The sequence below is a fragment of the Heteronotia binoei genome, chromosome 2 (assembly GCF_032191835.1).
Source record: "Heteronotia binoei isolate CCM8104 ecotype False Entrance Well chromosome 2, APGP_CSIRO_Hbin_v1, whole genome shotgun sequence".
In the NCBI taxonomy this organism is placed as follows: Eukaryota; Metazoa; Chordata; class Lepidosauria; order Squamata; family Gekkonidae; genus Heteronotia; species Heteronotia binoei.
In genome coordinates this window covers 19,902,689-19,929,404 of record NC_083224.1, presented here as the reverse complement: position 1 = coordinate 19,929,404, position 26,716 = coordinate 19,902,689, and the positions used below count along the sequence as shown (strand labels likewise).

Here is a 26,716-nt window from a genome sequence, read left to right as displayed (position 1 = left end):
TGCCCTTTCAAGGACAGCTCTGCGAGAGCCACAGCTAACCCAAGGCCATACTAGCAGTTGCAAGTGGAGGAGTGGGGAATCAAACCCGGCTCTCCCAGATAAGAGTCCGCACACTTAACCACTATACCAAACTGAGCACACTGGGGAAGGTTGAAGCTATCACCCTATCCAGCTCTCTGATTAGAAACCCTGTACAGAAGAAGACGATGATGAAGAAGATTATATTGGATTTATATCTCGTCGTTTATTCTGAATCTCAGAGCAGCTTACAATCTTTTACCTTCCTCCCCCACAACAGATAGCCTGTGAGGTGGGTGGGGCTGAGAGAGCTCTCTCCCACAAGCTGCCCTTTCAAGGACAACCTCTGCCAGAGCTATGGCTGACCCAAGGCCATGCTAGCAGGTGCAAGTGGAGGAGTGGGGAATCAAACCCGGTTCTCCCAGATAAGAGTCTGTGCACTTAACCACTACACCTCTGTCTGATTCACTCCTTAGATTCTTAGATGTACAGCTGAAAAAAGGCCATGCATGAAACAACAGTGCCTGTGGTCTGTTGACCCTCTCCTGTGCCTGATGGATACACAGCAGGGGCACAAGTCACTGATTACACACGGAAGGATATTTCTTTCTGAACTTGCCTGTTCCAGATTTGGCTCAGGATGGGTAACCTGGTCAATACCGAGGGCCACAGCCCAATATATCCAGAGCTGTGCACGATCCCAAAGTGCTGTGAGGTTGCTTTATTAAGAGGCAAACTTCCTCTCTTCCCCTTCCTCCCCACCATGGTAATTCTGACATTCTTCCAGACTGTACTGTTTGAAAGTGCCGCAGGTTCTTATCTGCCTTCTGATTACTAAGCCCTAAAACTGGGTGCCTTGGTATTTCTGACATTTCTCCCCATGACATTGAGGACTAGAAGATAAACTGGGGAACTCCCTTTTCCCAGGGCGTTTGTGTTGGAGTGAGCAATTCAACATGCCTGGACATAGGAGGGTGGGGGCGCTACATCTCTCGAAATGTGTCTAGGCATGGCTTTTTTGTCGCAGGAACTCCTTTGCATATTAGGCCACACCCCCTGATGTAGCTAATCCTCCTGGAGCTTCCAGTAGGCCCTGTACTAAGAGCCCTGAAAGCTCTTGGAGGATTGGCTACCTAAGAGGGGTGTGTTGCCTAATATGCAAAGGAGTTCTGCTGCAAAAAAAGCCCTGTGTATGGGTGTTGTCTCCTTGAATGGGATGCCTCTCTTGGTCTCAACCTGGGAACTGCCCTCTCTCACTTTGTCCTCTCCCTCTCTGCACATGGCCTTCCATGGAGACACATGTTTCTGCAGTTCTCTCCTGTAGATATGACGCCCTCATACTCACCCACAAGCTGGCCATTTGTGATAGGGAAAGTACTCTTTAGATCGGGCTTCTTTCTCTCCTTTTGACTGGAATCTGAAGGTGAACTGGATCTACTTGAATAAAGGTACCTTTCTTGGAATATACTACTTGGGAGATTTAGTTACTCAGCATCATGCATCTATGACTGGGCAAAACTCTGCTGTATTAACCAAATATCCCAATAATTTGTCTGCCCCTTGCCACCATAGTCTTATGCTGGGGAGTAAAAATGTTTCTGTTTTGCTGGTTGTTCCCTTAGTGACCCTCTCCTTCCTGCCCTATCCTGCCCTGGTTTTTTTTTTAAAAAAATACATTTTTGGTATAAATTGTTTTTATAATGGGTTTTTAACATGTTCCACTTTCAATAATTAGGTTCCTTGGTGGCCCTTTGGGCCAAAATGTCAGGATATAAATCTTGAAAATAAGAGAGAGAGGAGGAGGAGGAGGAGAAGAAGAGATTGAACATAAGAATTTAAGAACATAAGAGAAGCCATGTTGGATCAGGCCAATGGCCTATCCAGTCCAACATTCTGTGTTACACGGTGGCCAAAAAGCCCAAGTGCCATCAAGAGGTCCATCAGTGGGGCCAGGACACTAGAAGTCCTCACACTGTTGCCCCCCCCCCCCCCAAAGCACCAAGAATACAGAGCATCACTGCCCCAGACAGAGAGTTCCAACAATTCGCTGTGGCTAACAGCCACTGATGGACCTCTGCTCCAGATGTCGATCCAATCCCCTCTTGAAGCTGGCTAAGTTGGATTTATATCCACCCTTCACTACCCGAAGGAGTCTCAGAGTGGCTTACAATCTCCTTCCCCTTCCCACAACAGACACCCTGTGAGGTCGGTGGGGCTGAGAGAGCTCTGACAGAAACTGCTGTCGAGAGGAACAGCTCTGCGAGAACTTGTGACTGACTCAAAGTCACATTGGCAGGTGCATATGGAGGAGTGGGGGATCCAGTCATAATGCATCATAAGCACTGGAAGCCATCAGCTTTGTCCCTGAGACTTCTGGGCTGGCAATGTCCTGGATATTTGGGAGTGGAGCCTGAAGGAGGCAGAACTCGAAGAGGACAGAGATCCCTCAGTGAGGTCCAATGCCATAGGATCCACCCTCCAAAGCAGCCATTTCCTCCAAGGGAACTGATTTCTCTAGTCTGGAGATTTGTTGAAATTCCAGGAGATCTCCAGGTCCTACCGGGTGCTTGGCAGCCATAGAAAGATAAGTAGCTATGCTGTGGATATAGCTACTTATCTTACTACAGCTGGTGCAGAACGCAGCGGCCAGGCTGTTACAGGGCCTTCCCAGGTGGGAGCACATTCAGCCAGGGCTGCGGGAACTGCACTGGCTGCCAATAGTATTCCGGATTTGCTACAAGGTGCTGGTTATGACCCTTAAAGCCCTATATGGCCGAGGACCTGTCTACCTTAGGGACCGTCTCTTCCAGCACGTTCCCCAGAGGGTACTTAGATCCGGTATGCGAAATCTATTAACGGTCCCCGGGCCGAGGGAGGCTAGACTAAAATCTACTAGAGAAAGGGCCTTTTCAGTCGCCGCCCCCCTATTGGTGGAGCCAACTACCAGAGGAGGGAAAGAGCCTCGCGGGACCTTGCCAAGTTCCGCAAGGCCTGCAGGACTATACTTTTCCGACTCGTCTTTAATTGATCCTAACATGCCGATATAGTAGCAGGAAGAACATCCGTCATCCAATTGAACTGAAAGGATATCCTGATATTAGTACCATATTGCAGGGGTGGCCAACGGTAGCTCTCCAGATGTTTTTTGCCTACAAGTCCCATCAGTCCCAGCCAGTATGGCCGATGGCTGGGGCTGATGGGAGTTGTAGGCAAAAAAATATCTGGAGAGCTACCGTTGGCCACCCCTGCCATATTGTTTTAAAGCGTTTTAGATTGTTGTAATTAACGGCTGACCTGAACCTGTTTCAGTGTAATTGTTAGCTATATTGTTATTGTGATTTTACAGGTTGTGAGCTGCCCTGAGCCCGCCCTGGCGCGGAGGGCAGGATATAAATCTAATAATAAATAATAAAATGAATATTGCTAGATACCTTCTCTCTTTGGTGTAGTGGTTAAATGCGTGGACTCTTATCTGGGAGAATGAGGTTTGATTCCCCACTCCTCCACTTGCAGCTGCTGGAATGGCCTTGGGTCAGCCATAGCTTTCGTAGGAGTTGTCCTTGAAAGGGCAGCTGCTGTGAGAGTCCTCTCCAGCCCCACCCACCTCACAGGGTGTCTGTTGTGGGGGAGGAAGATATGGGAGATTGTAAGCTGCTCTGAGTCTCTGATTCAGAGAGAAGGGCGGGGTATAAATCTGCAGTTCTTCTTCTTAAAAACTGAGAGAAATCTTGCCTTATTTTAAAAAAGTACCTAGCTATGGTGGCTATGGAGAAGAGCTTGAAAGGTAATGATAGGGTTGCCAAGTCCAATTAAATAAAAATCTGGGGACTTTGGGGGTGGAGCCAGGAGACATTGGGGGTGGAGCCAGGAACAAGGGTGTGACAAGCATAATTGAACTCCAAGGGAGTTCTGGCCGTCACATTTAAAGGGACAGCACAGCTTTTTAAATGCCTTTCTTCCATAGGAAATAATTAAGGATAGGGGCACCATCTTTTGGGGCTCATAGAATTGGACCCTCTGGTCCAGTCGTTCTGAAACTTGGGGGGTATTTTGGGGAGAGGCACTAGATGCTATACTAAAACTTTGGTGCCTCTACCTCAAAAAACAGCCCCCCCAGAGCCCCCAATACCCACGGATCAATTCCCTATTATTTCCTATGGGAATCGTTCTCCATAGGGAATAAGAGTGCCCAGTAGACATTTCCCTCCCCCCATGCTTTCTAAAGGGGGGGGGAGGGCCTCCAAACCAGGGAATCCCCTGCCCCCTCCCTCTCTCTCACACACAAATACTTACTAGATCTTCTTCCTGCAGAACTTTACTTGCTGTGAAAACGAAAGCAAAAGAAAGGGAGGGGCCGTTCTCCATGGAAACTATTACTGACCCTTTCCAATGAAGCCCTTCCTGTTTCCTGCGCTGCCTTCAAGGCACACATTTTACAAACGGATCAGTTTGCATGTTCTTTTCTCTCACTGGCCCAGAGCGAGTGGCACCAAAATTTGCGCCGTTTCTTCCCCCTGCTTCTGGATTTTTGGAGAGCGGGGGAGGAGGCTGCAAATTCGAGGGTCCCCCGCCAGGGCGGGGGGGGGGGGGTTGGGAAGCCTAGGTATTGATGGGTTAGATCCAGAAAGAAGAACTATCATGGAGAATACAGTACTCCCCTCCACCCCCAGCTCTGGCTGCCTTTACTTACCACTGATCATACCCCCACAGAGTTCTCTTATGTGCTGCTCGCTTGCTTCTTTTCCCTGAAATTAAGCAAAGAAATCTTCACAAGCAGGAACTTATTTGCATATTATGCCACACCCCATGATGCCACCATTGTTTCACACAAGGCTTTTTGAGGTAGGAAAAAACCTAGCAAGAACTTATTTTCATATTAGGCCAAACACCCTAGCACCAAGCCAGCCGGAACTGCATTCCTGTGCGTTCCTGCTCAAAAACACCCCTGCATATGGTTCGTTATCTTCTTGTTACCGTGTGGAACTGTGTTGCCCAAGGGAGTCAGAAAGCTCTCCTTCCCCTGGCTTCCCACAAACTACACAAAACGGAACTATTTAAAAGGGCTTTTCTGCACAGGCAATATTGCTGTGCTGCAAAAAAATAGTTTTGCAAACTTGCTTGGATAAATTGTTAGGGACTGTGTATAGCTTATTGTCAGAACATCAGAAGAGCCCTGCTGGATCAGACCAATGGTCCATCTAGTCCAGCATCCTTCTCACACAGTGGCCAGCCAGTTCCTCTGGAGGGCCAACAACAGGGCATAGAGGCTGAGGCCTTCATAAGAACTTCAGAAGAGCCCTACTGGATCAGATCAGGGGTCCATCTAGTCCAGCATCCTGTCTCACACAGTGGCCAACCAGTTCCTCTGGAGGGACAACAGGACATAGAGGCTGAGGCCTTCATAAGAACATCAGAAGAGCCCTGCTGGATCAGACCAATGGTCCATCTAGTCCAGCATCCTGTCTCACACAGTGGCCAACCAGTTCCTCTGGAGGGCCAACAACAGGGCACAGAGGCCGAGGCCTTCATAAGAACTTCAGAAGAGCCCTGCTAGATCAGACCAGGGGTCCATCTAGTCCAGCCTCCTGTCTCACACACTGGCCAGCCAGTTTCTCTGGAGGGCCAACAACAGGGCACAGAGGCCGAGGCCTTCATAAGAACATCAGAGGAGCCCTGCTGGATCAGACCAATAGTTCATCTAGTCCAGCATCCTGTCTCTCACAGGGGCCAATCAGGTAGGTTTGCAAAGTCTGACTCAAGAAATATCTGAGGACTTTGGGGGTGGAGCCAGGAGCAAGGTGGTGACAAGCATGATTGCCAGAATTCCTTTTGAAGTTCAATCACATTTTAGAAGACCGCACTCTTTTTAAATGCCTTCTTTCCACAGGAAATAATGGAAGATAGGAGCAACTTCTTTGGGGGCTCATAGAATCGGACGCCCCGATCCAATCTATTTGAAACTTGGGGAGTGTTTTGAGGAGAGGCACCAGACTGCTATGCCTCTACCTCAAAAATCAGCCCCTCTTGGGCCCCAGGTATCCACAGATCAACTCTCCAGTATCCCCTATGGGAATCAATCTCCATGGGGTATAATGGAATGGCCAGCAGCCGCCCCCAATGTGAACCTCAAGCAAATGGTATTGCCAGGGCTTTTTTTTTTGTAGCAGGAACTTCTTTGCATATTAGACTACACCTCTCCCCCGATGCAGCCAATCCTCCAAGAGCTTACAGTAGGCCCCGTAAGAAGAACCCTGTAAGCTCTTGGAGGATTGGCTACATTAGCGGGGTTGTAGCCTAAAATGCAAAGGAGTTCCTGCTACCAAAAAAAGCCCTGACTTATACAGTGACTTATACAGCCTTTGGGTATGGGGGCTGCATTCCAGACTCTGACCCCACTCCCTCCTCCATGACTCCTGCTATCTCCCCACCCCAGGAGTCTAAGAAATTATCTCTAGTAACCAGGGGTGGAATTCTAGCAGGAGCTCCTTTGCATATTAGGCCACACCCACCTGATGTAGCCAATCCTCCAAGAGCTTACAAAAAGAGCCTTGTAAGCTCTTGGAGGATTGGGTGTGGCCTAATATGCAAAGGAACCCCCACTAGAATTCCACCCCTGCTAGTAACCATCAGGGCACATCTTACATAATTGACATGTATTTTACTTACGGTATTTATTATTTGCATTTATACCCCACCCTCCCCAGTTGGGTTCAGGGCGGCTAATAGGGTTGCCAAATCCAATTCAAGAAATATCTGGGGACTTTGGGGGTGGAGCCAGGAGACTTTGGGGGTGGAGCCAAGATCAAGGCTGTGACAAGCATAATTGAACTCCAAAGGGAGTTCTGGGCATCACATTTAAAGGGACGGCACACCTTTTCAATTCCTTCCTTCTATAGGAAATAATGGATAGGGGCACCTTCTTTTGGGGCTCAAAACTAAACCAACCCCCTGGTCCAATCTTTTTGAAACTTGGGAGGTATTTTGGGGAGGGGTGCTAGATGCTATACTGAAAATTTGGTGCCTCTACCCCAAAAAATAGCACCCCCAGAGCCCCAGATACCCGCAGATCAATTCTCCATGATTTTCTATGGGAATAAATCTCCATAGGGAATAAGAGTTCCCAGCAGACATTTCCCTCCCCTCCCCCCGCTTTCTGACGACCCTGAAGCAGGGGGAGGGCCTCCAAACCGGGGGATCCCCTGCCCCCACCTGGGGATTGGCAACCCTAGCGGCTAACGACAATTAAAACAATGGTAAAATGATAGTGTTAAATTATTACAATAAAACATTATTTAGGAATATAACAATATGAATTAAAATGCAGTTTGTCGTTCCAAGATGGCGTTAGTGGTGCTAGTTGTTAAAATTCTTTGATGTTTTAAGCGATTTCTTTTCTGTCTGGTTCGGAAGAAAAGTTTTTCTGTGGGGTGGTGGGCATTAAGCGCCGCTGCCGGATGTTAAAATGCCTCCAGTTAGACATTAGAAGCCTGTCTAAACAGGTATGTCTTGCAGGCCCTGCGGAATTGTGGCAAGCCCCGCAGGGCCCTGACCTCTTTAGGGAGTATATGCACACACACACACACACAAAAATACCACCTAATCTACAACGTGGAAGTTTCTGTTTCCGGAGTCATATCTTGGTTTCCAAGATGCAAAAGAGAGCAATGAAAAGGGTGGGGGCAGACCTTAGGGAGGGCTGAACTGTGACCCACTTTCGTAGGTGTTGTGACTCACTTTGACCCAAGCCACAGGCTAAGAAACACTACGGCAGAGGAAATAACCTAATAGAAGTGGGAAAATCTGGCCAGCCTAGTCTCAAGGGGATTGTGTTGGAGACGTGCAGGTGACTTACCGGAGGACCTGGTTTTCCGGTAATCCCAGGTACCCCTTGTTCTCCTTGCAAACCCAGCTTGCCTGGATGTCCTGGAATTCCCGGCACGCCAGAGGTCCCATTGGGGCCCTGAACTCCTTTGGGACCCAGCTCGCCCCTTTTTCCAGCCTATAGAAACAGCAAAAACATGTTGCTAAGGTAGCACAGGAAGTGACATCATCATGCCAAGGAAGGTCGTCAAGTCGAATTCAAGAAATATCTGGGGACTTTGGGGGTGGAGCCAGGAGACATTGGGGGTGGAGCCAGGAGCAAGGGTGTGACAAGCATCATTGAACTCCAAAGGGAGTTCTGGCCATCACATTTAAACGGACTGCACATCTTTTAAATGCCTTCCCTCCATTGGAAATAATGAAGGATGGGGCACCTTTTTGGGGGGCTCCTAAAACTGGATCACCTGGTCCAATCTTTTTGAATCTTGGGGGGCGGTATTTTGAGGAGAGTCATCAGATGCTATGCAGCAAATTTGGTGCCTCTACCTCAAAACACGCCCCCCCCAGATACTCACAGATTGGTTTTCCATGGGAATCGGTTTCCAAAGGGAATAATGGAGTGCCCAGTAGACAGACATTCCCCCTCCCACACTTTCTGATGACCCTGAAGCGGGGAGAAGGGCCTCCAAACCGAAAGATCCCCTGCTCCCCACCTGGGCCACAGGGTTGCAGTGAACAACATTTTAATGACTCAGTTTTAGCCCCTGTTCACAAAACCGTGAGAAGTTCAGGGCTGCATTCCACATGGCCACAGGGTGACTGCTTCAGTTAGTGGTGCGCCAGACATCTTTCTGCTGCATCATCGCTCAAAACTAAACCAACCATAAACCTCACGGGGTTCCTTAGGAGAAAGTGCAAGTCTAAGGCCTCGGCCTCCACCAAGGAGAGACAGTGCTGAGGTTCAGGACAAGGTTTGCATTTTGATTTGGGAAATGTGTCAGTTTCCACTGGATCTGGATGGAGGCAACATGGCTCCTAGTCAGGCCTTTTTTTGTAGCAGGAACTCCTTTGCATATTAGGCCACACACCCCTGATGTAGCCAACCTTCCAAGAGCTTGCAGGGCTCTTCGTACAGGGCCTCCTGTAAGCTCCAAAAGGATTGGCTACATCAGGGTGTGTGGCCTAATATGCAAAGGAGTTCCTGCTACAAAAAAAGCCCTGCTCCTAGTTGCAAGCCCCTCCCAAAACAATATGGTGGCCATATTGGTGTTTCATGCTGTAAATTTGAGAGTGCAAGGGAACTTCTGCAAACTATGAATGCTACGCCTGTAGCTTTTGAAGGAATCTTTAGGCTTGTCTTGCGGTACCTTTGTGAAAACTGGTCAAAGTGTGAACAGGCTACGGAGGAATGGATAATGAGGACAAGAGAGCAACACCCCCATTTTAAGCGCAAACTCAACAGAATTTTTAAGAACATTACAGTAGATATGACAGATTAGAGGAGAAGCTGTATTAATTACTATGTGGCTCTTACCTCTCCCTTTTGCCCAGGGGGGCCAAAAGGTCCCTGCAAGTGAAAAAGAGGAAGAAAAAGGTAAATTTCATTCATGGGAAAAGACTACAGTTAGCTTTTCCATATCTTTGGGATCCTTCTGTTCAGGGGCGGGATTCTAGCAGGAGCTCCTTTGCATATTAGGCCACGCCCCCTGATGTAGCCAACCCTCCAAGAGCTTACAGGGCTCTTCGTACGGGGCCTCCTGTAAGCTCCAAGAGGATTGGCTACGTCAGGGGTGCGTGGCCTAATATGCAAAGGAGCTCCTGCTAGAATTCCACCCCTGCTTCTGTTCATAATTATTGGATTGGCCACCTATATATCATTGAAAACGTCAGTTGTTTCAGCCCTTGAACTCAGAGATCCTCTATGCAGATTTCCTTTTTTGAGGAAATGAGGTTAAGCGATGCGTGGATCCATCAAACGGGATGAAAAGAACCCCATTTGCAAGCAGGGGCAGCCTTAGACTGTCTGGCACCCTACGCAAGGCTAATGTCCGGCGTCCCCCTGCACTGATAACATCACCAAGTCAAGTGGCGGCACCCTGTCTGGTGCCCCCAGAAATCCAGCGCCCGAGGCAATCACCTGCTCGCAAGAAGTCAGGACAAAGCAAGGCCAAAGTCTGGGAACTGATCGTGAAGGTTGGCCGATTATTGAACTTCTGAAGTAATCAACAGCTATTTGATCACCGTGACCTGTCACCTCAGGTGGGCTAGTTCACGCTGCATACAGTTCTTGAAAGTGCCTATGGCGGAAAAGAGATGGACTCCTCCTGCCTCTCTTCCTTTGCTACAAGGACTGAACAAAGAGTCATAAAAGAAGAAAAGCAATGAACGGACTTTAAAAAGGTCAAGGAAAGGTCCCCTGTGCAAGCACCAGTCGTTTCTGACTCTGGGGTGACGTTGCTTTCACAACGTTTTCACGGCAGACTTTTAACTTTTTTTTTTTAAGTATATTTTTTATTATTATTATTCATTATCCATTTCTCTACGTGCTTTCTAGTATCCATTTACAGCAGACTTTTAACTAACTTTACCCAGGCCCATTATATGGCCGGAAGACCCCTGCTCTACCAATAAAGAGGCTGTTCTTCAGCCCATCTGAACTGGAGTACTCTAAACTACATATCCCATGATTACTTGGCCATTTAAAGGCACAGAACTATTTTTCCTACTTCATACGCTTGGCTCTCTGCCCTGCAAAAGCACAACAGTTACCGTTGTTTTGTGAGCCTTAACACAGCATCTTTTTGTTCTGCATGCATTTCGTGTTGCTGTGATCCTTTGTGGTCGTGATCTCAGCACGAGCAGCGCAGTTCTAGATTGAATGCCACTTACCAGCTCTCCCTTGTCACCCGGCAGGCCGTCCGCTCCCGCAATGCCCTGAAAGTGAAAACTGACATCTCAGATAGTGTTTTCCTTCTGCATGACATCTGCTCTCATTTGGGGAGACTCCGGGCATCCTTATAATATACTGGAAGTTAAGGACTCTTACCTCCAGTTTGGTGTAGTGGTTAAGTGTAAGGTTGTCAAGTACAATTCAAGAAATATCTGGGGACTTTGGGGGTGGAGCCAGGAGATTTTGGGGTTTGGGGCCAGGAAACACAGGGGTGGAGCCATAAGCAAAGTTGTGACAGGCACAATTGAACTCCAAAGGGAGTTCTGGCCATCGCATTTAAAGGAACCGCACACCTTTTAAATGCCTTCCCTACATTAGAAAGGATAGGGGCACCTTCTTTCGGGGCTCATAGAATTGGAACCTCTGGTCCAATCATTTTGAAACATGGAGAGCATTTTGAGGAGAGCCATCAGATGCTATGCTGAAAATTTGGTGCCTCTACCTCAAAAAACAGCGCCTCCAGAGCTCCAGATACCCCCAGATCAATTCCCCATTATACCCTATGAGAATCGATCTCCGTAGGGAATAATGAAGTGCCCAGAAGATATTTCCCTCCCCTGCCCCCGTTTCTGACAACTCTGAAGTGGGGGATTGGCATCTCTACTCACAAGTTGCTGAACTTCCAACTTCTTCAAAGTAACACAGAGCAACCATCCCAAGAGGAAGCCTTCTCAAGCCTCCAGCAGTGGAAAGTCACATGGGGGCTGTGGGGGCGGGGCTTCCCCCCGTCGGCCAGCTGACTGGGGGCAGGAAGAAGCCTGGGAAAGCGGGAGAACCCCCACTGGGACCTGGGGATTGGCAAGCCTAGTTAAGTGTGCAGACTCTTATCTGGGAGAACGGGGTTTGATTCCCCACTCCTCCGCTTGCAGCTGCTGAAATGGCCTTGGGTCAGTGAAATCTCCTTCAGATCCCCGGACTGAAAGAAGTTCGATTGTCCACCACTAGAGCCAGAGCATTTTCAACAATAGCCCCCACTCTGTGGAATGCCCTCCCCGAAAACATCAGGGCCCTGCGGGACCTGCCACAGTTCTGCTGGGCCTGTAAGACCGAACTATTTAAGCTTGCCTTCAACAGTTAAGGGGAGGTAGCAAATGCACCACAACACTGGCAATCCCATTGGACAAATACAGATATCCAGAAACACTGATGTGCATCTTGGATTTTACGGTTAAAAATGTGTGGAATTGATTTTTTGTATAGTGTTTTTAATATTCTGCGTGTTGTTAACTGCGTGTTGTCAACTTTAACTGTTGTTAGCCGCCTTGAGCCCGTTAGGGGAGGGCAGGATATAAATTTGATAAAATAAAATAAATAAAGTAGCTATCACAGAGCTTGTCCTTAAAAGGGCAGCTTTTGTCAGACCTCTCTCAGCCCCACCTACCGCACAGGGTGTCTGCTGTGGGGGAGGAAGGTAAAGAAGATTGTAAGCTGCTCTGAGATTCAGAGTGAAGGGTGAGGTATAAATCCAATATCTTCTACTTTTTCTTCTTTTCAGAGTTGCACCTAATGCACTCTTTTGAACATGAAAAACACATCTGACAATTTTTTTTAAAAAAAAACCCTCCTCAAGAACTGCTGTAAGTCTGTAGTTATCAAAATACATGCATAGCAATAGTCATCATTAGTAACTTATAAATCACTCCTGATACTAAATTCACAAATACCCATAATACAAACGCAGCTGGAAAAAGAGAGCCGGAAACAGAAAGAGCAATTAACATGCATTGATTCAAGTTGTTAAATGTTGTACTGAGGCTCCAGGATAAAACACTGAGAGAAAAAGGCTGACGAAGGTCTGAAACCGTGAGGAATCCCGGGCTGCGATCCCTTACTCTCTCAGGGACAAGCTGTGCTGGATATTTATGAACTCCACCCAAGCAGCTGAACATAAGGGAGAACAGCAGGAAGGCAATTGCCTATGAGGAACTGTACCTTGTTATCTTCATACAGCAGACAGTGTGTGGGAGTGAAAAGAACCCTTTTTCCAGCTGTGTTTGTGAATTTGGTATCAGGAGTGGTGTATAAGTTACTAATGATGACTATTGCTATGCATGTATTTTGATAAATGTAGCTTGCATATATACTATACTGTGTAAAAGTGTTATTGTTATTCCGGTGGTTTTTTACTTTATTATTCACTCACATCGGAACCTGTTGATATTTACCATCGTAAATCTGTAGTTGGCTTGTCTTAGGAACGTTATGACTTCATTTGTGTCATATTACAGAGAGTGCAACTCATTTGGCACAACACCCCTGCAAGGCAGGTCAAATTTAAGAGATGTTTCAGCAGAAGTAAGAATTTGGAGCGTTCATTGAAACTCTACAGACCTAAGGTCAGAAGTTCAGTCTTGTTCCTACGCCTGTCATATGTACTTCTTTGTGTATATGTGGGTGGGGGGGGGGCAGAAATATGCTCTGAACATTGAGCTAACTACTTAGGAATATTTATTTTTAAAAACGTTTTTAATGTTAAAATATTCAAGAAAACAAAACAGAAGGAAAACACACTGCAGAATGTGAACCCCTTTCAACTAAATTGCATTCTTTACATCACCATGAATAATAATACCCTTATTTAAATTATGCAGTTCCCAGGAAAAAAAACCCCACATACTAAATGTTGCAATTTCAATTAGGGAAAGATGGAAGGGAGGGAGGAAGGAAGGAAGGAGGGAGGGAAGGAAGGAAGAAAGGAAGCAGGGAGGGAAGGAAGGAGGGAGGGAAGGAAGGAGGGAAAGAAGGAGGGAAGGAGAAAGGGAAGGAAGGAAGGAAGAAAGAAAGGAAGAAAGAAAGAAGGGAGGGAAAGAAGGAAGGAAGGGAGGGAGGGAAGGAAGGAGGGAGGGAGGGAAGGGAGGAAGGAAGGAGGGAGGGAAGAGAGAGAGGGAAGGAAGAGAGGAAGGGAGGGAGGAAGGGAAGGAAGGAGAGAGGGAGGGAAAGAGGGAAGGGAGGAAGGAGGGAGGGAAGGAAGGACGGAAGGAAGGAAGGAGGAAGGGAGGCAGGGAAGGAAGTAGTGAGGGAGGGAGAGAGAGAAAGAAGGAAGGAGGGAAGGAAGGAAGGAAGAAAGGAGGGAAGGAAGGGGGAAAGGAAGGAGGGAGGGAGAAAGGGAAGGAAGGGAGGAAGGGAAGGAAGGAGGTTGCTTTTAAGAGAAGGGAATATCTGGTCACTGGTCAATTATGATGCAATATTCCTCCACAGTTACTCTTATATCAGGGGGAAAAAATTTCTAGCCTGCTGAACCACTGCTGTCTGTGCGCATTATACTCTTCTATCCATTACACATTTTCATCAGAGCAGCCTTTACCTCTTTGAACCAAAAGAGGGCGCTTGCGGGTCAGGTATGTGCAAAGACCTGACAGCAGTACAGAATTTTTTTATTCACAGAGATAAGGATTTCCTGTGTCACGGGGGCTGCAAAAAGGCCTTTTGGCTGCTTTTAAGGATCGTGTCAATGCCAGTTGCAGCTCACAAATCACCCCAGAAGTCCTTTAGCTTGTGGTTTGCCAAGAGCAGGAGCTTGGCTTTTCCTGTTGCTACCATATCCTGAAATGGTTCTTAGAACAGGGGGGAGGACATTTCAGCTGAAAACAACATCCCTGTAATACCTTTGTTAGGGTAAAGGTTGCCGGCTCTGGGTTTTGGGAGGGGAGGGACATCAACCGTAGAATGCCATAGAGCCCCCTTCCAAAGCAGCCATTTCCCCCGGGGGGAACTGATTTTAATTGTCTGGAGATCAACTGTGACAGTGGGAGATCTCCAGGGGCCACCTGGGGGTTGGCAACTCTAAAAGTGCACCCATGTATGCCCTCTATCATCTGAAAATCCCATTCATAAAGGTTTTTGAAGTTAGCTGAAAGTCATAATCAGGGGACGTTTTGTAGAAAAATGTGGTGGAGCTCATTAGCATTACTCATTAGCAATCTGATGCAAGAAAGGAGAGCCCCGGGAGGGCAAGACCTGCTTGGGTTGGCTAGAGATCCAGCCAGCCCAAGCAGGCCTCGTTCACCTGGGGCTCTCCTTGACCCCCCCCCCCTCAAAAGGCCAGGAAGCCACCAGCTGCCCAAAATCACATCAGAAGTGGAGAAAGTGTGGCACGGCCTTCTCCAGGGGTTAATGAAGGCTGCTGGGGGCATGGCAAAGTCCCCGGTGGCCAGCTGGCTGCCCGCTCTCCTAATCCAGGGATTGTTATGCAGCTGCACCTACTATTCCATGGACAAGGTAGGTGGGGAGGAGGAGGGGGAACCCTCAGAAAGGTTCAGGAGCTGAGCTTCTGCTGAATTCAAGGCCTGGCCGTAATAAAGCTATGGGTGAATTACTGAGGATGTGTTGAATCGAAAGCTTTTACTTACCTGGTTACCTTTGGGACCAGAAGCTCCCCCGGGGCCCTGGAACAAGAAGAGTAATGGCGACAAATCACCCAAGGGGGGAAAACTGGTTTAAAGAAAACATGTGAGATATTACACTAAAGTAGACACAAGAAGCCCAAGGCTTATTTTGAGCAGGAACGCAGTTCCAGCTGGCTTGGCATCAGGGGTGTGTGGCCTAATATGCAAATGAATTTCTGCTGGGCCTTTCTACAAAAAAGCCCTGTGTGAAACAATAGTGATGCCAGGGGGTGTGGCCAAACAGGCAAATAAGCTCCTGCTGGGCTTTTTCTACAAGTAAATAAAACTCTGCTCAGAGTTTTTTGAGCAGGAACGCAGTTCTGGCTGGCTTGTCATCAGGGGGTGTGGCCTAATATGCAAATGAGTTCCTGCTGGGCCTTTCCTACAAAAAAAGCACCCTGGATTCAATCAAGGAAGTGACAGCCCTCAGTTTTCAAGATCTAAGCAAGGCTATTCTTGATAGGATGGAGGTCATTTATTCATAGGGTCACCATAATTCGGAAACAACTTGATGGCGCACACACACAAACAAGTCCCACTGAAATCAATGGGTCTCTCTTCCAACGAAACGGCAACTGGTTTCCCTGGATCCTCGCTGATCAATTCTCTATTATTTCCTATGGGGGTGGAGCCAGGAGACTTTGGGGGTGGGGCCAGGAGACATTGGGGGCGGAGCCAGGAGCAAGGGTGTGACAAGTGTAATTGAACTCCAAAGGGAGTTCTGACCACATTTAAAAGGACTGCACACCTTTTTAAATGCCTTCATTCCATAGGAAATAATGGATAGGGGCACCTTCTTTGGGGCTCATAGAATTGGACCCCCTGGTCCAATCTTTTTGAAACTTGGGGGGTATTTCGGAGAGAGGTGCTGGATGCTATTCTGAAAGTATGGTGCCTCTACCTCAGAAAACAGCTCTCTCAGAGCCCCGGATCCTCACTGATCAATTTTCTATTATTTCCTATGGGAATAAGTCTCCATAGGGAATAACAGAGTTCCTAGGAGACATTTCCCTCCCCTCCCCTTGCTTTCTGATGTCCCTGAAGCGGAGAAGGGCCTCCAAACTGGGGGATCCCCTGCCCCCACCTGGGAATTGGCAACCCTACCAAGGGGTGCCCAATTCGGCGGTCCCCCTAAGGTTGCCTAATGAGCGCGCTGGCCCTTACCAAGGGAGGAGGGGCCTATTCAAATGTGCGGAAACTACCCTGGGTATGTTTCTCTTTTCCCCTGATGAAGTCAGCCCTGTTTTGCTGAACGGCTCCTTTGCCAAGGACCATCGTCTTACCCTCTCCCCGTATCCGCCACGGATTCCAGTAGGACCAGGAAGGCCAGGCTCTCCGCTTGCACCTTTACGACCCTGGGGGGGAAAAAAGAGGCATTTAATCAAGACTTTTTGTGTGGATGGGGGAATAACAATTCCTCTCTCCTATGGTGCTTTCTTGTCCCCCCAGGAGCAATATGGGGGGCATTTGGGGCTACAGTGAGAGGGGAGAGCAGGGAAGTCACACTCCATGATAGCAGGCCTCTTTCGGGAGCAGGAGCTCACAGGAGTGGAGCTCTGGAGCCCCTACATTTTATGGTGCTCTTTCTTTCTCACCTCCCCCCTCCATACACTTGCTTCTGGGCTCCATTGTTCAAATCCCCTGTGAGGATTTTGCTGAACTCTAAGATTGGACAAAACGTTCTAACGTTTTTCCCCACCCCCAAAAAATGGGAAAACAACCAAAAAACGTATCAAGCAGACAGATGGAAATCGTCATCCTGCTGCTGTGGCCACATAGGAGAAAGTCATTTTAAAAAAGTATGATGGGAGTAAGGTTTCATCGTCCCAATTCTAATTCAAGAAGCCTTTTAAGGGAGATATAATTGAGCACACCTTCCGGTGATGTCAGCGGTGTGTGGCATATGCAAATAAGTTATGCTCAGGGGTGGAATTCTAGCAGGAGCTCCTTTGCATATTAGGCCACACGCCCCCTGATGTAGCCAATCCTCCGAGAGCTTACAAGGCTCTTTTTTGTAAGCTGCAGGAGGATTGGCTACATCAGGGGGCGTGTGGCCTAATATGCAAAGGAGCTCCTGCTAGAATTCCACCTCCGGTTATGACAATGAGCTCCGGCACCTCTTTTTCTACAAAATGAGCCCTGCGTAAGAAAGTGCTCCCAACGGCACACATTTTAGGTGGGGCCCAAACCAATATTTAATTGAACTACGATTAATTGTGATGCCAACGATCCGCTTGAAGGTAATCACTGAAGCACTGGTCTGCCTCAGTGAATGCTGGTTTCGTCACCGCTGCTTTCTCTGGCTTGGACCACAGAAGCCTGGCCTACCATTATGGAGAAAGAGGTGGCCAGAGAATCAGCCAGGATGTCCCTGTTCCTCTGACACATGACACCACCATCACGATTAACCGCCATCAAGATAAAATGGCTTCCACCATAGAGTTTTTGCCCAAATACTAGAGCATTCCAGCATCATTGGTGAGATGATGATGTCACTTCTGGAGTGCACCAGACGTTACATTGCTGTGATGCCCAGCTAGGCCTTCCTGCTACTGCTAAGTCCCCCCACCAGTTGCTATGTGACAACCCCATTTTGACGGATCCTAGCTAACCTTAGTTAGTAGAGCAGCCCACGTTTGGATAATCATGCAAGGCATTCTTGATTTAATGAAACAAAGGTTTCATGTGACATCCAAGGCTGCACTGGTGTGTGTGTATTGGATGAATCATAGAATCATAGAGTTGGAAGGGACCTCCCGGGTCATCTAGTCCAACCCCCTGCACAATGCAGAAAACCCACAATTACCTATCCCAAATTCACAGGATCTTCATCGCTGTCAGATGGCCATCTAGCCTCTGTTTAAAAACCTCCAAGGAAGGAGAGCCCACCACCACCCGAGGAAGCCTGTTCCACTGAGGAACTGCTCTAACGGTCAGGCAGTTTTTCCTAATGTTGAGCTGGAAACTCTTTTGATTTATTTTCAACCCATTGGTTCTGGTCCTACCTTCCGGGGCCACAGAAAACAATTCCACACCATCCCCTGCAGGACAGCCCTTCAAGTCCTTGAAGATGGTGATCGTATCACCTCTCAGCCGCCTCCTCTCCAGGCTAAACATGCCCAGCTCCTTCAACCTTTCCTCATAGGACTTGGTCTCCAGACCCTTCATCATCTTTGTCACCCTCCTCTGGACCCGTTCCAGCTTGTCTATATCCTTCTTAAAATGTGGTGCCTGTGTACTCTCACTAGATAGATTTCTAAAGGTGTCACATTGGGTGCTTTAAGCCATGGATGAAGCAAGGTTGTCCAGCCTTGGTCTTACTTAACTGACCTGGAATCCTCTCACACCTGGTGGTCCCGCGGGGCCCTGTAGACCAAGCGCTCCCTGCAGGAAAGAGAAGAAAGAAAGGACATGCATGGGTTTAGCAGGGATACTTTAGCTTGGATCTCTTCTCCCGCTGGCCAGCTTTAGGTATAATGGCCAGCTTTTGCCATTATACAATGAACTAAGGTTGCCAACCTCCAGGTGATACCTGGAGATCTCCTGGATCTCCCGGAATTGCAACTGATCTCCAGACAACAGAGATCGTTCCCCCTGGAGAAAACAACTGCTTTGGAAGGTAGACTTTATAGCATTATATTATACTGAGTTCCCAAACCCTGCCCTCTCTAGGCTCCACCCCCCAAACCTCCAGGAATTTTCCAACCCAAAGTTGGCAACCCTGCCAAGAACATAGGGTTGTTGGCCCTTGGAAGTGAAATTCCTGGGGATCTGGCGGGGGGGGGGGGACACATGAGGAGTTCTGGGCTTGGGGAGGGAAGGGAATTCAATAGGGTATAATATCCTAGCATCCGCCATTCATTGCCATTTTCTCCAGAAGAACGGATCTTTGTCATTTGCCAATCAGTTGTAACTTCAGGAGATTTCTAGGCCTCATTTGGATGCTGGCAACTCTAAGAATACATTGCACCCTAACCTACTCAGCAGTTTGGGGCCCTTCCTAGTAGGGTTGCCAAGTTCCTCTGCTGTTACGGTGAGGGACTGTTCTCTTGCACGCGGTGCAATGACGTCACCCAGAAGTGATGTCATCACACTGGGGATGTTGCGCCAGGGACGCTCTAGGACTCGCGATAAAACTCTATGGTACCATAGAGTTTTACTGAGATTCCTAGAGCATCCCTGGTGTGACATCCCCAGCATGGTGATGTCACTTCTGGGTGACGTCATTGTGCAGGGCATGTTGTGTGCTGATGGGGCTCTTTGGGGGCAGGGATCCCCCCCAGTGGACTGCTCCCTGTCGGTGGGTTGGGGCCCTCCAGACTGGAGGATCCCCTACCCCTGGTGGGAGCTTGGCAGCCCTATTTCCTTGGTTCAAAAATCTCATTCAGTTTCCCACTCGGATGGGTTTCCTCCAGCTGCTCAGCTGCTCAGCAGCTTCTCATAAGGTTGCCAAGTCCAATTCAAGAAATATCTGGAGACTTTGGGGGTGGAGCCAGGAGACTTTGAGGGTGGAGCCAGTAGCAAGGGTGTGACAAGCGCAATTGAACTCCAAAGGGAGTTCTGGCCATCCCATTTAAAGGGACAGCACACCTTATAAAATGCCTTCCTTCCATAGGAAATAATGATGGATAGGGGCACCTTCTTTTGGGGCTCATAGAATTGGACCCCCTGGTCCAATCTTTTTGAAACCTGGGAGGTATTTTGGGGAGAGGCATTGGATGCTATACTGAAAATTTGGTTCCTCTACCTCAAAAAACAGCCCCCCCCCCGAGCCCTAGATACCAGTGGATCAATTCTCCATTATTTCCTATGGGAATAATACTCCATAAGGAATAATAGAGTTCCCAGCAGACATTTCCCTCTCCCCCCTACCGCTTTCTGATCACCATGAAATGGGGAGAGGGCCTCCAAACCGGGGGGGGGGGGATCCCCCGCCCCCACCTGGGGATTGGCAGCCGTAGCTTCTCAACACAGAGGCCGCTGCAATCTGCAGATTATAAGAAGGGCCCCCAGCTCTCTCCCACTATGCTGCAGTTTCTAACACATCATTTCCCTCCTCGAATGTTTTCTTTGCTGGATGCATTTAAATATTTTAGAAGCCTCCTGCAGCAGCATTTCTGCATAGCTGCAGGACATCACAGCTTTTTTGGGGGTGGGGGGGCAGGGAGGACAGACTTCCTTTTGGTTCTATGGTGTTACAACAGCGTCATTAACGACAAGGAAGCATCTAAGATAAGTGGCGTTTCAAAGCGACTGCACTGAAATCTAGCCTCCGGCCTGTCTAGCAATGGCTCAGCGCCTCCCACAGCCTCAAGAACGTGGGCAACACTTTGATAAAAAGAACGATATTGTCACACAAAGTTGCCTTATGCCCAGTCACTGGTCCATCCACCTCAGTATTGCCTGCTCACGCTCTCCAAAGTCTCAGGGCACAGAGGTCTTACATACCACTTGGGTTGCCAAGTCCAATTTAAGAAATATCTGGGGACTTTGAGGGTGGAGCCAGGAGACATTAGGGGTGGAGCCAAGATCAAGGCTGTGACAAGCACAATTGAACTCCAAAGGGAGTTCTGGCCATCACATTTAAAGGGACCACACACCTTTTCAATGCCTTCCTTCCATAGGAAATAATGAAGGATAGAGGCACCTTCTTTTGGGGCTCATAGAATTGGACCCCGTGGTCCAATCGTTTTGAAACTTGGGAGATATTTTGGGGAGAAGCACTAGATGCTATACTGAAAATTTGGTCCCTCTACCCCAAAAAACAGCCCCCCCAGAGTCCCAGAAACCCATGGATCAATTCTCCATTATTTTCTATGGAATAATAGAGTTCCCAGCAGACATTTCCCTCCCCTCCCCCCGCTTTCTGATGACCCTGAAGCAGGGGGAGGGCCTCCAAACCAGGGGACCCCCTGCCCCCACCTGGGGATTGGCAACCCTACATACCACCTATGACCTGATCCTTTTAACTAGTAAGGTTGCCAGCTTCCAGGTGGGGCTTGTAGACCTCCAGGATTACAAATGATCCGAGAAGAGACATCGATTCCTGGAGAAAATGGCTACTTTAGAAGTGTGACTTCTATGCCACTGTACCCTGCTGAAGTCCCTCACCTCCAGGATTAATCGATTTAATTTTTCCTGTTTCGCTTCCAATACTTTATCCAAGCCAAAGCTTCCTTCCCACGGATAAATACTTTTACTTCCGGATCAATGCATTTCCTTTTTGCTCTGCACCCAGCTCTAGAGCAAAAAAGAAATGCGTTGATCCGAAAGTAAAAGTATTTATCCGTGGGAAATAAGCTTTGGCTTGGATAAAGCATTGGAAGCGAAACAGGAAAAATCAAATCGATTAATCCTGTCGCATATTTGATCTATCTGCTGCAAAAAATAGAACCCACGCAGCTGAAGAGGAGGAGTATTTTTGTGAATAATTATATATAAACTCTGTACAATATGCACTTTTCTAAAGCTTATGGCTTCTGTGGATAGGGTTGCTAAGTCCAATTTAAGAAATATCTGGGGACTTTGGGGGTGGAGCCAGGAGACATTAAGGGTGGAGCCAAGATCAAGGCTGTGACAAGCATAATTGAACTCCAAAGGGAGTTCCGGCCATCACACTTAAAGGGACAGCACACCTTTTCAATGCCTTCCTTCCATAGAAAATAACGAAGGATAGGGGTACCTTCTTTTGGGGCTCATAGAATTGGACCCCCTGGTCCAATCTTTTTGAAACTTGGGGGGTATTTTGGGGAGAGGCACTCGATGCTGTACTGAAAATTTGGTGCCTCTACCTCAAAAAACAGCCCCGCCCTGAGCCCCAGATTCCCGTGGATCAATTCTCCATTATTTTCTATGGGAATAAATCTCCATAGGGAATAATAGAGTTCCCAGCAGACATTTCCCTCCCCTCCCCCCGCTTTCTGACGACCCTGGAGCGGGGGGAGGGCCTCCAAACCGGGGGATCCCCTGCCCCCACCTGGGGATTGGCAACCCTATCTGTGGAATAAATCTGGGTTGGAATATAGACGTGTTCAAGTGGACTTTATTGTTTCTAAGACACTGTGGAGGCTGATATATACACGGAACCCGTTGGGGTCTTTTTCCTGCATTCCATTTTTCCGTGGGACTTTTTTGGTTGCTCACCACCTGGAGGTTGGCAACCCTAACTCTATGGCATTATACCGACTGGGGTCCCTCCCCTCTCCAAATCTAGGCTCCACCTCCGAGTCCCCAGGAATTTTCCAGCCCAGAGTTTGCAACCCATTTCGACAGTCACACCACCTTCTTTGTTCCCAGTTCTATTGTCAGTCTCCAATTAGCACTCGTTTCCTTTACCCCAGATTTGTGACAAAATCTGAAGATCCATAATAATACATTGTTTTCTCCCCTTTGCAAACATTAGCAAACCAGTCAGGTAGTGCCATGTCTTATTTGGACATGCGCGAACTGGCGCAGGGCATCTGCGAGAAGTCAGCTTAGATGCTGGGTGAGCTTTCTGTATTTTTTTTTAAAAAAGAAGCAAAAGCAGAAATGAGATACAGAAAACAACTAAATAAAATCTCAGGACAACCCCAGCTGCCTGCTGTGAGCAAATTGCTGGAAAGTGCTTATGAGCTGCAGGAGGAAAATAAATATTTATCTGAGCATGGAAGTGGCTTCTTTTCCAAATGATGTTGGGAGAAAAGGTTGCCCAGATGTGGAGACGGCTTTAGGGCTGAGCCTAAAGGCTTCATGCCAGTCACGGCTGGGTTTGTAGTGTCTGGCAACCAGTGGAGGGGGGGTTGTTGTGGAGCTGCAAAAAACACCAGAAGCAATAACACTTTCACCAGGGCTTTTTTTTTTTAGCAGGAACACACAGGAACACAGTTCCGGTTGGCTTAGTGTCAGGGGGTGTGGCCTAATATGCAAATCAGTTCCTGCTGGGCTTTTTCTACCCAAAAGTCCTGTGTTAGACAATGGTTATATCAGGGGGTGTGGCCTAATATGCAAATGAGTTCCTGCTGGTCTTTTTCTACCAAAAAAGCCCTGACTATCACACTGTAAATGTGTAAATGTATTCTTGTTTAGTGCAAACATAAAATAAGACAAGGGAACATGTATTGTTTGAAACCCCCCACAAAGTCACTGCACCAATCTCTCACTGGCAATTGCCTCTTCAAAATAAACTGTAGACGTGGGTGGAGTCTTTTGGTGTTCTGTTCGTGATCTAGACGGAGAGAATAAGGGACCGCTTATTAAAGGAATCCTCATGGTTTTGCTTATGAAGTTCTTCAGCCTTTTCTCCTGACATTACAAGGAGTCACAGTACTTTTTCCTATAACACAGATCAACGCATGCTCTCAACATCTGAGAGCCGATAGCAGATGTTGAGAGCATGCGTTGATCCGTGTTATAGAAAAAAGTACTGTGGCTCCGTGTAACATCGGGAGAAAAGGCTGAAGAAAAACTTGTTAAGCGAAACCGTGAAGATTCATTTAATAAGTGATTCCTTATTCTTTCCATCTAAATCAGGAACGGAACACCAAAAGATTCCACCCACATCTATGGTTTATTTTGAAGAGGCAATTGCCAGTGAGAGACTGATGCAGTAACTTTGTGATGGTTTTCAAACAATACGTGTTCCCTTGTCTTATTTTATTTTGCACTAAACAAGAACGCATTTTCACACTTACAGTGTGATAGTATTACTGCTTCCGGTGTTTTTTGCAGCTCTTTCTATATACACCGGTCCCAGTCCCAGTTGTTCTAATCCGTTCTGACCACAGAGCTGCTGGTGATTCCTAGAGCTACCCTTGTCATTTATGAGTTACTCTAGAACTCTGTGGTCAGAACTTCCTGTAAATAGACAAGGCCTTATTTTTCTGATCCTTGTAACAGTGTCTTGTGCAGGAAAAATGTTCTGGGTGACTTGCCCCATTGCCAAGGAGTGAAGAATCATTGGATCTGACCCTTGGAGGTTTTGCTCTCTCTCTCTCTCATTCTCTGGCCTTCCTTTCTTTTATCAGGCAGCCTTGTTGTGTGGCTTTAAAAGAAGCACCAGACCAACAGGGAATGGAGAAAGCAGCTGAGATCCTAAGATTGTTTGGCAGCCAAAAGTTCTAGCTCTTTTAGGGTTATGCACCACAAGGTGGTGAGCAAGACTCGCTTTTTAAAGCAAGGGACATTTCAGAGGTGGTTTGCTATTGCCTGCCTCTGCATCCCGCCCCTGGTATTCCTTGGGGGCTGTTCATCCAAATACTAGCCAGGGCTGACCCTACTTAGCTTCCGAGCTCTGACGAGATTGGGCTATCTAGGTTAGGGCGGCTTGAATGCCCCCCACCCCTGCTGGGTTAAGAACCCTGGAACTACACTTTATATATGGTATCCAACTTCATAAGTCAAAAGAGACAAAGTGGCGTAGAAAAAGAAGATGATATTGGATTTATATCCCACCCTATACTCAGAATCTCAGAATGGTCACAATCTCCTTTACTTCCCTCCCCCTCCCACACACACACAACAGACACCCTGTGAGGTGGGTGGGGCTGAGAGGGCTCTCTTAGCAGCTGCCCTTTCAAGGACAACTCCTACGAGAGCTATGATGGACCCAAGGCCATTCCAGCAGCTGCAAGTGGAGGAGTGGGGAATCAAACCCGGTTCCCCCAGGTAAGAGTCCGCGCACTTCACCACTACACCCAACTGGCTCTTAGTGATTAAGAGTGTCAGACTAGTATTTGGGAGACCCAGGTTCGAATCCCCACTCGTGCCTCGGAATCTCACTGTGTGACCTTGGGCCTGTCGTGCTCCCTCAGCCTAACCTACCTTACAGAGTTGTGAGGATTAAATGGAAGTTATGATAATGATATCAGCCGCCTTGGGGGTCCCCACTGGGGAGAAAGGCAGGATAGAAACGGATTAATCAATCAATAAGTCTGAGGTCTTAAAAATTAATTCTGGGACAGAGTCCTCACTCAGATTAGGCTCTGAAGTTACTAATCCTACATGTGGAATTAATCCTACATGTGGAATACTACATGTGGAATTCACTGCCACAGGAGGTGGTGGCGGCCACAAGCATGGCCACCTTCAAGAGGGGGTTAGATAAAAATATGGAGCAGATGTCCATCAGTGGCTATTAGCCACAGTGTGTATGTGTGTGTATATATATACATATATTTGGCCACTGTGTGACACAGAATGTTGGACTGGATGGGCCATTGGCCTGATCTAACATGGCTTCTCTTATGTTCTTATGTTCTTATCCCAGGTCCCCATGCTTCAGGATGATTGTTTGCCCCGTGTGTGGGCTGCAACATTTTGCTGGATACTTACAGAAGATCCCCTTGGCCCCGGATCGCCTCTCTCACCGGCAATACCACGATCCCCCTGGGAAGAATCATACAAAGGGAACTGTTAAACACATGACAAACACTGATGAGAAAGGAAGAGATGGTTTGAGAGACTGCCAATGGTGACACCAATGATGACACTAGCCTATTACACAAATGAGTTCCTGCTGAGCTTTTTTCCTTTTATTTTTAAAGCCCAGCTTTTAATCCTATTGGGAGTAGCAAGACTGGCCCCGGAAGTGGAAAAATCATACAAAACCATTGACGGGGTGGCACTGGGGTTTTTGCCGCCCCAGGCTGCCCCCACGCCTGCGCACCCACCCAGGGGGGTTGGAGTGAGGCCACGCTGCCTCTTTTGTCCCGCCCCGATTCCAGGCAGACGGAAGAGGCAGCGCAGTTTCGCTTTGGGCTGCCTCCCTTGCAAGAGGAGGCAGCCTCAGAGAGAGGCCGCTCTCCTCCGAGCCCAGCTAGAAAGCTGAGCACACACTGGCATGTAGTCCCGCCACTCTCAGCTTCCCGGGTCTGCAACCTGGGAAGCTAAGAGCGGCAGAGCAAGTGGAAGTTCCAGGGACTATCTACAAAGCAAGAACTGGTCGGGAAAATATCGGAGACAGCTGAGATGGACTGTTTATCTTCTTTACTTGGTGGCAAGTCTAAAGAGGAAGGAAAGAAAACATTGGGAGCCATTATATACCTGGCTCGATATTTCCAGCTGATTCTCAAAATGGTATTAACTGATGGTAATTGCTGTTGTTTACTATGGTGTCTATTGGGGGAAGCGGCCCCGTGGCGCAGAGTGGTAAAGCAACAGTACTGCAGTACTGTGATCTGAACTCTCTGCTCACCACCTGAGTTCGATCCCAGCGGAAGCTGGTTCAGGTAGCCGGCCCAAGGTTGACTCAGCCTTCCATACTTCAGAGGTCAGTAAAATGAGTACCCAGCTTGCTGGGGGGAAAGTGTAGATGACTGAGGAAGGCAATGGCAAACCACCCCGTAAAAAAGTCTGCCGTGAAAACATCGTGAAAGCAACATCACCGCAGGGTCGGAAACGACTGGTGCTTGCACGGGGGACCATTCCTTTCCTATCGAGGGTAAGATCCAATTTAGATATGTGTAAGTTTGAACTTACAGTACACATGCCAGATTTGCTATTCTAACTGTAATTGGAATTCATTAATTTATTTTTATTGCCCTTTATACTCGATAGTATATTG

The 26,716-nt window shown here is 47.9% G+C and overlaps 1 protein-coding gene across 1 annotated transcript in view; it reads right to left on the bottom strand.

Annotated features, from left to right (window-relative positions):
• The window catches only part of COL9A3 (collagen type IX alpha 3 chain), a 97,675-nt gene that overhangs the window by 8,091 nt on the left and 62,868 nt on the right, over nt 1-26,716 (bottom strand). Inside the window, exons 24-31 of the mRNA XM_060232937.1 lie at nt 25,486-25,539; nt 18,505-18,558; nt 16,458-16,529; nt 15,139-15,174; nt 10,729-10,773; nt 9,374-9,406; nt 7,871-8,017; nt 4,709-4,763 (exon numbers count right to left, since the gene is read on the bottom strand). Of these exons, the coding sequence (XP_060088920.1) occupies nt 4,709-4,763; nt 7,871-8,017; nt 9,374-9,406; nt 10,729-10,773; nt 15,139-15,174; nt 16,458-16,529; nt 18,505-18,558; nt 25,486-25,539 (496 nt within the window). The remainder of the gene's footprint in view (nt 1-4,708; nt 4,764-7,870; nt 8,018-9,373; nt 9,407-10,728; nt 10,774-15,138; nt 15,175-16,457; nt 16,530-18,504; nt 18,559-25,485; nt 25,540-26,716) is intronic.